The sequence below is a fragment of the Saccoglossus kowalevskii genome, chromosome 8 (assembly GCF_978046115.1).
Source record: "Saccoglossus kowalevskii chromosome 8, keSacKowa6.1, whole genome shotgun sequence".
In the NCBI taxonomy this organism is placed as follows: Eukaryota; Metazoa; Hemichordata; class Enteropneusta; family Harrimaniidae; genus Saccoglossus; species Saccoglossus kowalevskii.
Genome location: NC_140648.1, coordinates 3,176,713 through 3,189,024, shown reverse-complemented (window position 1 = coordinate 3,189,024; position 12,312 = coordinate 3,176,713). Strand labels below are relative to the sequence as shown.

The 12,312-nt window shown below is 32.0% G+C and overlaps 2 protein-coding genes across 2 annotated transcripts in view; one reads left to right on the top strand and one right to left on the bottom strand.

Moving 5' to 3' along the window:
* The window catches only part of LOC100374777 (DNA ligase 1-like), a 53,282-nt gene that overhangs the window by 29,820 nt on the left and 11,150 nt on the right, over positions 1–12,312 (top strand). The window contains exons 19-20 of the mRNA XM_085502021.1: positions 3,657–3,809; positions 7,411–7,608. Coding sequence (XP_085358147.1) covers positions 3,657–3,809; positions 7,411–7,608 — 351 coding nt within the window. The remainder of the gene's footprint in view (positions 1–3,656; positions 3,810–7,410; positions 7,609–12,312) is intronic.
* LOC146739225 (uncharacterized) overlaps positions 9,397–12,312 on the bottom strand; it is a 121,861-nt gene continuing 118,945 nt past the window's right edge. The window contains exon 8 of the mRNA XM_085502023.1: positions 9,397–9,524. Within this exon, the coding sequence (XP_085358149.1) occupies positions 9,435–9,524 (90 nt within the window). The 3' untranslated portion in view covers positions 9,397–9,434. The remainder of the gene's footprint in view (positions 9,525–12,312) is intronic.

Below are 12,312 nucleotides of genomic sequence, written 5' to 3'. Positions count from 1 at the left end.
ACACGTTTATCATTGGTTCAATATGGACTCTTTCATCGTATATACACGTTTATCATTGGTTCAATGTGGGCTCTTTCATCGTATATACACGTTTATCATTGGTTCAATATGGACTCTTTCATCGTATATACACATTTATCATTGGTTCAATATGGACTCTTTCATCGTATATACACATTCATCATTGGTTCAATATGGACTCTTTCATCGTATATACACGTTTATCATTGGTTCAATATGGACTCTTTCATCGTATATACACGTTTATCATTGGTTCAATATGGACTCTTTCATCGTATATACACATTTATGATTGGTTCAATATGGACTCTTTCATCGTATATACACATTTATCATTGGTTCAATATGGACTCTTTCATCGTATATACACGTTTATCATTGGTTCAATATGGACTCTTTCATCGTATATACACGTTTATCATTGGTTCAATATGGACTCTTTCATCGTATATACACGTTTATGATTGGTTCAATGTGGACTCTTTCATCGTATATACACGTTTATCATTGGTTCAATATGGACTCTTTCATCGTATATACACATTTATCATTGGTTCAATATGGACTCTTTCATCGTATATACACGTTTATCATTGGTTCAATGTGGACTCTTTCATCGTATATACACGTTTATCATTGGTTCAATATGGACTCTTTCATCGTATATACACGTTTATCATTGGTTCAATATGGACTCTTTCATCGTATATACACGTTTATCATTGGTTCAATGTGGACTCTTTCATCGTATATACACGTTTATCATTGGTTCAATATGGACTCTTTCATTGTATATACACGTTTATCATTGGTTCAATATGGACTCTTTCATCGTATATACACGTTTATCATTGGTTCAATGTGGGCTCTTTCATCGTATATACACGTTTATCATTGGTTCAATATGGACTCTTTCATCGTATATACACGTTTATCATTGGTTCAATATGGACTCTTTCATCGTATATACACGTTTATCATTGGTTCAATATGGACTCTTTCATCGTATATATACACGTTTATCATTGGTTCAATATGGACTCTTTCATCGTATATACACGTTTATCATTGGTTCAATATGGACTCTTTCATCGTATATACACGTTTATCATTGGTTCAATATGGACTCTTTCATCGTATATACACGTTTATCATTGGTTCAATATGGACTCTTTCATCGTATATATACACATTTATCATTGGTTCAATATGGACTCTTTCATCATATATACACGTTTATCATTGGTTCAATATGGACTCTTTCATCGTATATACACGTTTATCATTGGTTCAATATGGACTCTTTCATCGTATATACACATTTATGATTGGTTCAATATGGACTCTTTCATCGTATATACACATTTATGATTGGTTCAATATGGACTCTTTCATCGTATATACACATTTATCATTGGTTCAATATGGACTCTTTCATCGTATATACACGTTTATCATTGGTTCAATATGGACTCTTTCATCGTATATACACGTTTATCATTGGTTCAATATGGACTCTTTCATCGTATATACACGTTTATCATTGGTTCAATATGGACTCTTTCATCGTATATACACGTTTATCATTGGTTCAATATGGACTCTTTCATCGTATATACACGTTTATCATTGGTTCAATATGGACTCTTTCATCATATATACACGTTTATCATTGGTTCAATGTGGACTCTTTCATCGTATATACACGTTTATCATTGGTTCAATATGGACTCTTTCATCGTATATACACGTTTATCATTGGTTCAATATGGACTCTTTCATCGTATATACACGTTTATCATTGGTTCAATATGGACTCTTTCATCGTATATACACGTTTATCATTGATTCAATATGGACTCTTTCATCGTATATACATGTTTATCATTGGTTCAATATGGACTCTTTCATCGTATATACACGTTTATCATTGGTTCAATATGGATTCTTTCATCGTATATACACGTTTATCATTGGTTCAATATGGACTCTTTCATCGTATATACACGTTTATCATTGGTTCAATATGGACTCTTTCATCGTATATACACGTTTATCATTGGTTCAATATGGACTCTTTCATCGTATATACACGTTTATCATTGGTTCAATATGGACTCTTTCATCGTATATACATGTTTATCATTGGTTCAATATGGACTCTTTCATCGTATATACACGTTTATCATTGGTTCAATATGGACTCTTTCATCGTATATACACGTTTATCATTGGTTCAATATGGGCTCTTTCATCGTATATACACGTTTATCATTGGTTCAATGTGGACTCTTTCATCGTATATACATGTTTATCATTGGTTCAATGTGGACTCTTTCATCGTATATACACGTTTATCATTGGTTCAATATGGACTCTTTCATCGTATATACACGTTTATCATTGGTTCAATATGGACTCTTTCATCGTATATACATGTTTATCATTGGTTCAATATGGACTCTTTCATCGTATATACACGTTTATCATTGGTTCAATATGGACTCTTTCATCGTATATACACGTTTATCATTGGTTCAATATGGACTCTTTCATCGTATATACACGTTTATCATTGGTTCAATATGGACTCTTTCATCGTATATACATGTTTATCATTGGTTCAATATGGACTCTTTCATCGTATATACACGTTTATCATTGGTTCAATGTGGACTCTTTCATCGTATATACACGTTTATCATTGGTTCAATATGGACTCTTTCATCGTATATACACGTTTATCATTGGTTCAATATGGACTCTTTCATCGTATATACATGTTTATCATTGGTTCAATATGGACTCTTTCATCGTATATACATGTTTATCATTGGTTCAATATGGACTCTTTCATCGTATATACACGTTTATCATTGGTTCAATATGGACTCTTTCATCGTATATACACGTTTATCATTGGTTCAATATGGACTCTTTCATCGTATATACACGTTTATCATTGGTTCAATATGGACTCTTTCATCGTATATACACGTTTATCATTGGTTCAATATGGACTCTTTCATCGTATATACACGTTTATTATTGGTTATAGCTGCCATTTAGAGTGCACAAAATTGTGATCATAATTTCTGTTAGATAAGACCTTTAAGTTGAGTATATAAACTTGACATTTGGTTGATCTTGAAACCCAGTAAGGTACACTCTGATTGGTTGGGCTGTTTCATATTGTGGTTAGGTAACCAATAAGAAACTTTGTAATATATCAGATTGTTGACTGATTGGTGATTGATTGGGGGAGGCTCGCACATTTTTCATGTTAATAGAGGGTAGTATTAGAGATATGTGAATATCTAGTTGTGTTTTTACAGACAAGCTAGCTTGCCTGTAAATTTAAACAAATGGCAAAATTATTTAAATAATTGAGGGTTTTTAGATGACAAAATAGTGTTTTGACCCTGAGCCTTTTTCATGTACATAGTGTAGATGATGTAGGTAAAGACAACAACAGAACAGAAAAACAATAATGTAACCGTACATGCACAATTCTGATGATGATGTCGTCCTAATTTATTTTGAATCACTGTCATGCACATATACCAGATTACATTAACAGCCCCCCCCCCCCCCCAATATAATGTTTTGAATATATTGTCTGAATTGTGTTTCAGTTAAAAAAAGATTACTTGGAAGGCGTTGGTGATACATTGGATGTTGTTGTGCTTGGTGGTTACCATGGTAGGGGTAAACGTACTGGTACATATGGTGGATTTCTATTGGCTTGTTATGATGATGAGACTGAAGAATTTCAGACGATATGCAAGGTATGGGTTTTAGTGTGTTGAATACTTTCATGGAAGCATAAAAACTTAACCACTTTTAAATAATTAGTTTTGAAAAATGATTGAATTTTTGAATACAAAATGATGTTAACATTTTGAGCTGGTCAGTAAAAAAATTTAGATTTCAAGCTTCATTTCCATCAAAACACAACTGTTTGTGATGTTTCACGGCTACAAAAATTGTTTGCGCGCTGTTTTGATTTCTTCACTTATTCCAGAGAGTATAGATGTCTTATATATGATAGTGTCAGTGATTTTTTGTTAAAATTTACACATTTTAAGGATTTAACTACCTGAATGTTAAAACATGTATATTTTGGTGAAAACACAACATTAAAAAAATAGTTATGCAAAATCCCTTTGACTTATAAGTACATTTATTTCATGTACATTTTTTCAACAAAGAATATTATGGTGTCTTTAATTTCATCACGGTATTCATTTGAATCGTCAATAAAGGAATTATTTACTAAGTCGTCACATGACCACAGGAAGGTCAAGGCAACATTGATTTTAAATTAGTGTAAATTATAAGCTTTCATAAAATGTATAGTTTGATATGGTAACAATATTTTCATGAAAGTATTTATTGTGAATTCCATATCCTTTTATTAGACTCATACAAATTTCCTTGTAAAAACCTTATCCAACAATAGAGCATGCTCATTTTGAGATGAAATTATTCTGTTAAGTTACTTGGCAACAAGGAAGACAATCTTGTGTTCAAATTCGTCAGCTGGTTCATTTGACGTATTGTTGCTTTATAAACTAAATTTCAACATTACAAAAGGAGCATATATGTCATACAGCGCCCTCTATTGGTGAAGCAGGCAGAATTAACATTCTCTGCGCATTGAACAAGTATGGTTGACAATGGAATGCCGACATACGGTCTCTGTCGAGACAATTAATCCGATTGTCTTAGGGAAGTAAACAAATCTAGAAATGACTGTCCCTCTGGTTTACCCACAATGCATTGCTATCTAGAAGGAGGCTTGTTCCATATTTTAGATTACATTAAAGACACAAGTCTTGTCTATGTACATAATATCTTTCTCTCAGTGAGTACCAAGGGGTCTATCACAGGAAAATCTGTCTTCATCATTAAAAAAATGCTTTATTTTGAGTTATAGAAAAAAATTCACTTTTTTTAAAAGGATATAGCTCAATCAAAATAGAAACACACCAGCTTTAATATGTCTTGAAGTTAAAAATAAAAAGGGAGGGTGAATTTTAAGTGTTATTAGTATTTATTTTGACTTGTGAAAAAAAAAAATGACTTGCTTCATGGTAAACATTATAATTTATTCATATGGCTTTTACTAATACCTTGGAATTGTATGGCTGCAGTCTGGTCTATTGTACCTATCAAAAGAAACACATTTAATCTATATTACTACCGGCATCGATAAACATTCTTAAAGTCTAACAATAAGGCATTGAATTATTGCCATGGATACTGTGAAGTCACAATTACTTCACCTTTAGGCTGATATTCCTTCAAACTCTTCTACTCTGATAATGAGCTAAAGGTCATCGAACTTTGTGTTTGGAAATATCAATATTTTCCCATTTTATGATAAAAATGTCAATCAAAAAGTTTGTTCGATTGGTGATTCATTACACCACTAATAAAAACAACTGTAAACAGTTGAATTTTTGCCATTAGAAATACTTTAGGTCTAAAAAGTTTCTGTGAAATTATCACTACTACTTTAATAATATTTGGTGTTATTTCCTGACGTAAATAAGTCTTCCATAAAATTTGAGGGGCTTACTATATATTCATTTTATGTGTATTCACATAGCAGCAAAAGTCTTCAATGCTTGGTCTGTCTGCAATTGAGACTTGGTCAAGTGATCATGTGACTAAATTTCAATGTAGGCAGCTAATGGGTCTTTCAAAGATAAAAGTAGACAATTAATTAGAGGTTGGTTGTCTTCTATTGAAACTTCAGCAATGTTGTCTCGTGATTACGTCGCTAATACCTGAAGATTGTTATGTAAGCATTACAGAATGAATACGTTGAACCTCACCTATTTGAATGTCTTGTATAAACTTATATATTGTAAATTATTAATTTTTGCCAGGAATATTCTGGATTTAACGCTTCACACATAAAAATAAAACAAAAAAGAATAGTTTTCACTAATGTTGTGATTTTGTGTCCAATGTTAATGTGTCAATTTAGTTTTGCAATTATCTCTGTCAGGAAATTCACAATTTGTTTTCCTCATAAAAATAAAAAAGTATTTGGTTGCATAGATTGTAGAAAATCCCAGAAATATGAAAATAACATTTCAAAATTTTACTCCACTTGAGCCATGTTTGATATACTCATTGCAGTTTGCTGAAGGAGATTGGCATTTAAATGTCTGCCACAAAGATTGATTTTCTTGTGACGTTACAACCACTACACTCTTAAGGCTTTTAGCTTGTTAAACCATTCTAATGTTTAAAGTGTTGTTAATTTCAAGAACCATACTGCTGCTACCATTTTGTAGTCTATGTTGGTAACCTTAGTAACAGCCTATTCAGAAATACCCAAGGTTATTTCAAATTAAATTGTTTCACTTCATTTTAGAATATATTGCTCATATCCTTAGCATCGTGTTAGATTATGTTGCAGTATACTGTATTTGTGTAATTAAAGGTGTATGTGTTTATGGCAATGACTTATTAGTCCCAGTTCAGATGAAGTTAGAATACAGGGACTAATAATTTCACCTCTGCATGCGTCCTCCCAGCTGTATCTCATACATGCCTTGTTCAATCACATTCAAACGTCATGCACGCATGCATCATGGTGCATCATGGGATGCATGGTGCATCATGGGATGCATACACAGATGCATTTGTTGCATAATCCAATTCAAGATAACTTGATGGTGCCCATTTTATTGCTAAATCAGGATAGAAAAATGTTCAATCAGAATGCTTTATCTTATTACACTATTATAATTCACAACAGCTCTGTTGTAGTAGAAACGTTTTTCTGAACTAGATTTTATGGATGGATTTATTTCAAATGTGGTACATAACTACTGTGGAATACTTTATTTTCGCTGGAATTAATTTTCGCTGAAAAAGCTTTTTGAGCGTTTTGTATGGAATTTATTCTCACTGATTTTTGATGAGTTTAGTGTGAAATCTAGCAAAAAAAATATATTCGCTGGATTTTATTTCCACGGAATCATCCCTTCAGCGAAAATAAATTCCAAGTGAAAATAAAATATTCTACAGTATATTTGCCAGCGTTTTTAATCTCCCACATACTTTGATGATTACATTCACATCTTGTTAATGTCACATAGAACAATATGCACATGTACCTCTATATTCGTGTTATGACTCGTTACATAATACACCTGCATAATGTTTATCATTATCAAGACCTTTTAAAGTGAATAGGAAATTATGTTCATTTTATTCAAAATTAACAACAAAATTAAAGAAAAATACATTGTGCAAATAATTTGTGCAAAATATTTTTCTAAAGTCTTAGTGTGAAATATTAGGCAATGTTACAATTTTGGAAATGATAATGAAGAGAAGATTTCTATTCTGTCTTCTTTTTTACAGATAGGCACTGGTTTCAAAGATGAAGAATTGGAGCAGCACAGTACATTTTTCAAAGACCATATCATTGAGAAACCGAAAGCCTACTATCGATGGGATTCGTCCGTAGAGCCTAATCATTGGTTTGATGCTGTACAGGTATGGGAGATCAAAGCCGCCGATCTGTCCATATCTCCAGTGCACAAAGCGGGAGCTGGAATTGTAAGTTGAATTTGTATCACACCAATATGGTGTACTTTGTACTACTAATTTGGATTTTAACCCACATACTATGTATCCTACTCTGTTGACATTATACTAATGAATACCTCATATGGTCCTGTTAACCTTGTATTTAAAAAAAAAAAAAAATATCACAGGATCACTCTGAGACATTTATACATACAGTTAAATTATAAGGGATTCACTCCATTATAACTGTTTGTTGACATATTGGATAGTACTAATGTCTAAGTATGTCTACCAACGTTGATGGTTGTACATTTGTAGTTATGGCTGCTGACGGTTTTCAATAGAAATATCATGTCACTATTTTTTTCAAAATATACTTTCGGTCATCATTATATTGTCATGGCAACATGCAAGTAATGGCTCTCATTTAGTCTAAAATTCTCATATTGCTGTGATGAAAACGGTATCGTCACATGATAAAATGGTAATGTGTACCATATTATATCAGCTGATATTTAACGCTAAATGTCAGAAATGTGAATGATATGCACCATGGTCATATGATCTGCTGTAAAACTATCCAAGATTAAAACATTTTAATATATTTTTGAATTCACAGGTTTGCCTGTAGATTTAAAAAATATATATATTTGTGGTTAGAAAAAAATTGGACCAGCAAGGCAACAACACTTTTTTTGTAATGTCTTAGTTTTGTCTGGGTTTAACAAATCATGTTTTGTAAAATTCTGCCAATGCTTAATGTTCAAACATATTGCCCTCTACAGTTGAATAGTAGAGAGGGTGGGATCGTTAAACTGTAGTGCCCTTTAATGACCTCGAAAACAAAAAAATAACAACATTAATTCCTGCAATATGTTTCATTATTTGGTCACATGTTTATCGGATTTTGTCGCTACCATCTAATGTAAATGTTAGCCAGATATGATTGGATGCATATCAATTGCGTTTTTCTATTGACTGAATTTAGAACACTATTGACAACCAGCTTTCGCTATTTTCGTTGAAAGGATGATTCCGTGAAAATAAAATCCAGCGAATATTCTTTTTTCCCTATATTTCACATTCAACTCGCCAAAAATCAGTGAAAATATATTCCATACAAAACATTCTAAATGCTTTTTCAGCGAAAATTAATTCCAGCTAAAATAAAGTATTTCACAGTATGTTTTTTTCTGTGCGAGGTTCGTGTCCCATATGGCTGTTCAATAAGCTCAACACAACGTAACCCCATTTTCACCAGCTGACTATGTTGTTTCCGATTCAGTCATTTATTATTTAAATTTTCACTCAGGTTTGTTTGGGATGTGACATACATTGCACGCATGGATTATCGCAAATCTGTGATTTGAAAGAGTAAAAAAAATAATAGACAACCTGAACCATGGAGCAGATTGAGTGGGAAGGTCGAGTGCACAGATTGGAAAACAACAACATTTTTTTTTTCATTATCTGTGAATTTAACCTGCTCTCTATATGGTCTCTGGTCTTTGTGTTTAATTCGGTGTAGTTTCTTACTCCGGGCCATAACACAATGAAAAAATAATAAATTATTTGATTATTTCAAGTTGTCAGCCATAGGCCTAACCAGTTTAATTTCCTGACGTATTAAAATTGTGAAGTTGGATAATCAATCTGTCCTGCCAAGCAGCTTTTCACTTGTAGTACCAAACCATGTACAAGTCCAATATGGCATTTGTTCTCCAACGATATCATTTCCCGACAAATGGCGCTAAAATTGAAGATTTTTCTCCATTAGTTTACTCATGGTGTGCCTCTGCAAGTAGGTCCTGTAAATAGTTCACTGTCCTTTTCCTGCATTAGCACATATGTGACTGTTATATTTCATAATTATTTTTAATCACATCCTTCATTTTGTAATCTATGCCCAGCAACACTTGAAACACACTGTATATTAATTTTGTCGTCTGAAATGAAGATAAATATGGAATAATTTTATAAATTGTGAGTCTATATAAGCTGTTCAAAGTTTGGTGCATCACATCACCTAGGTAACAGGGTTTTTTTTGCATGGAATAATGTAACAGTTGCACACAAAAAATTTTGAAACAATGTAACAAAATGTAACAGATGATTTTATTGTGATGTGTGAATATTCATTACAGCTAAATGTCACAATTATTTTCACAATATTTGCAATATGGTTCAGACTGTTTTTTACATATGTTTATAATTATTGAATAGTCACTTTAATAGATATGCCTAGATCTATTTTACACTTCACACATGTTTTTTTTCATATGCGCATGCATTCGTTTTGTGATTTGATTCAAGATGGCTGAACAACGACCATTTTGATGCTGTCATTCCGGAACCGAATCTTGCTCACATGTTGGCTTATTTTGTTTGCACGACAGAGACTGTATCATGTCAATGAATTGTTGTTTCTGTACTCAATAACACTTTGTAATAGATTTTTTGAAACACAACATCCTAGTCATCATACATTTGAAATGAAAATATAATTTTGTGGTCATGAAATGAAAATATCATTTGATGGTCCTGAAATGAAAATATCATTTAGTGGTTCTGAAATGAGAATATCATTTAGTGATCCTGAAATGAAAATATCATTTAGTGGTTCTGAAATGAAAATATTATTTAGTGGTCTTAAAATGAAAGTATCATTTGGTGGTCTTAAAATGAAAGTATTATTTGGTGGTCTTAAAATGAAAGTATCATTTGGTGTTTATGAAATGTAATATCATTTGGTGGTAATAAAATGAAAATATCATTTGGTGGTCCTGAAATGAAAGTATCATTTAGTGGTCTTGTAAATGAAAATATCATTCGATGGTCTTAAAATGAAAGTATCATTTGGTGCTTATGAAATGTAATATCATTTGGTGGTAATAAAAAGAAAATATCATTTGGTGGTCATGAAATGAAAATATCATTTAGTGGTTCTGAAATGAAAATATTTAGTGGTCTTAAAATGAAAGTATCATTTGGTGCTTATGAAATGTAATATCATTTGGTGGTAATAAAATGAAAACATCATTTGGTGGTTCTTTTAATGAAAACATCATTTTCAAATTGTTAATTCTGGAAATTGAAGTGGGTTATTGTCCTTGTAATATTCAGTATTTAATGTGTCTGGTTTCACTATCGATTACATTTCTGTACACAGTGACGATCAACATATAATGAATTCCATACAAATTATATCAATATTTACATCTAAGTTTGTATAATTACCAACACTCTGAAAATTCCATCACTGAACTTTATTTTGAATAAATACAAAGCATAACGATTGAAAATTACATAAAAAATGTTGCTTTCAATATATCAATATGACATCATTGGTAGCAGCTGTTACATTTTAAACAGGACACATACATACTCACCCCCGGAAAACAATTAATAAATCCAATTCATGGTTTCACCTAAGATTTACCACTTATTATCAGTTAATACTTTGACCAGCCAAGTCAAAATTTGTCATCCTTTAAAAAATAACCCTGGATAAAATAATGCAGGTACTAAATTATTTTGAAAAAAATACTTCAAGAATATTTGTTGGGGGAAAGTTGTAGATTCAAGGATAAAGGATAATTTTTTTTTTTTAAATATTCACGTGTCAGGTGACATTTCTGGACATTGAAGTTACTGCTTTCTACCCTGACTTAGTATACTGAGCGCTGCTAATAATATTAATGATAATAATATACTTTGAGTGGACCCCTCTTAGGTTTGTTCATTTTGTGAAGATATCTTCAAATCTCTAAATTTAATAAATATTTTGTCATTATTGGTCAAAAGTGCTATTTGAGTGGGCCTTAGTCAGATTTGTTCATTTTGGGATGATACATTCAATCTACTGGTACTAATTTTTATTGAATATTTTTGGTAAAAAATTCTCTTTTTCGACTTCTTCTTTAAAATGGTTGGCCCAATTACTTTGTGATTTTATATATGTAGACACATTGAGTGGACCTCTTATATATTTCGTTTTGATAAGTTTAATTTTCTAATTTTAGTGAATATTTTTGCTGAAAATGTTACCGTACTGGACCGTGTTAGCGCCAAGGGTCCTCAACTCAGAAAATCATGATTTTTTAGGGGTGGGTGCTTACCTGGGCACCCTCCTCAGAAAAGAGTGCAAATGACAATTTTAATTCATCATGTGACACTTTGAGGCAGATATTACGTCTTTGAAGGTAAATCAAATTACGAAATTAGTTGCGTCGTCATTGACTTTGAAAATAAAGAAACAGAAATGATCACAAAAAATGTGTACATTTCATTACATTAGATTAAAAATATTAGAGTCTGTTGGAACACAGTTGAAGTCAAAATCTTCATCATTATCCCCACTTGACAAATGTGTTGGATCGTACGCAAACTCTCGATGAAAAGCACTTTCCGCCATGATGTATTTGCATGATTTGACCTGCAGTAATGGAAGTGAATTGTCTCTGTCGATGTATGATCTTTTGGAATTGATTTCGGCAAATAAACGACATGGTTTTTTCAAAAAAAAGGGTAATTAGCAATTTTTGATAGGTAAACTGAATATGGCATGAAATATCTCAATATGACGTGAAATATCTCAATATGACGTGAAATATTTACCGCATTTTACTTTTATTAACAGGTCATTGTCGAAGCGTAGTTTATGCACGGTTACCGTGGTCTACGCATTCACAACATATTCTCAGAGGTCAATGATTACCAGTATTCGTTAAGTTT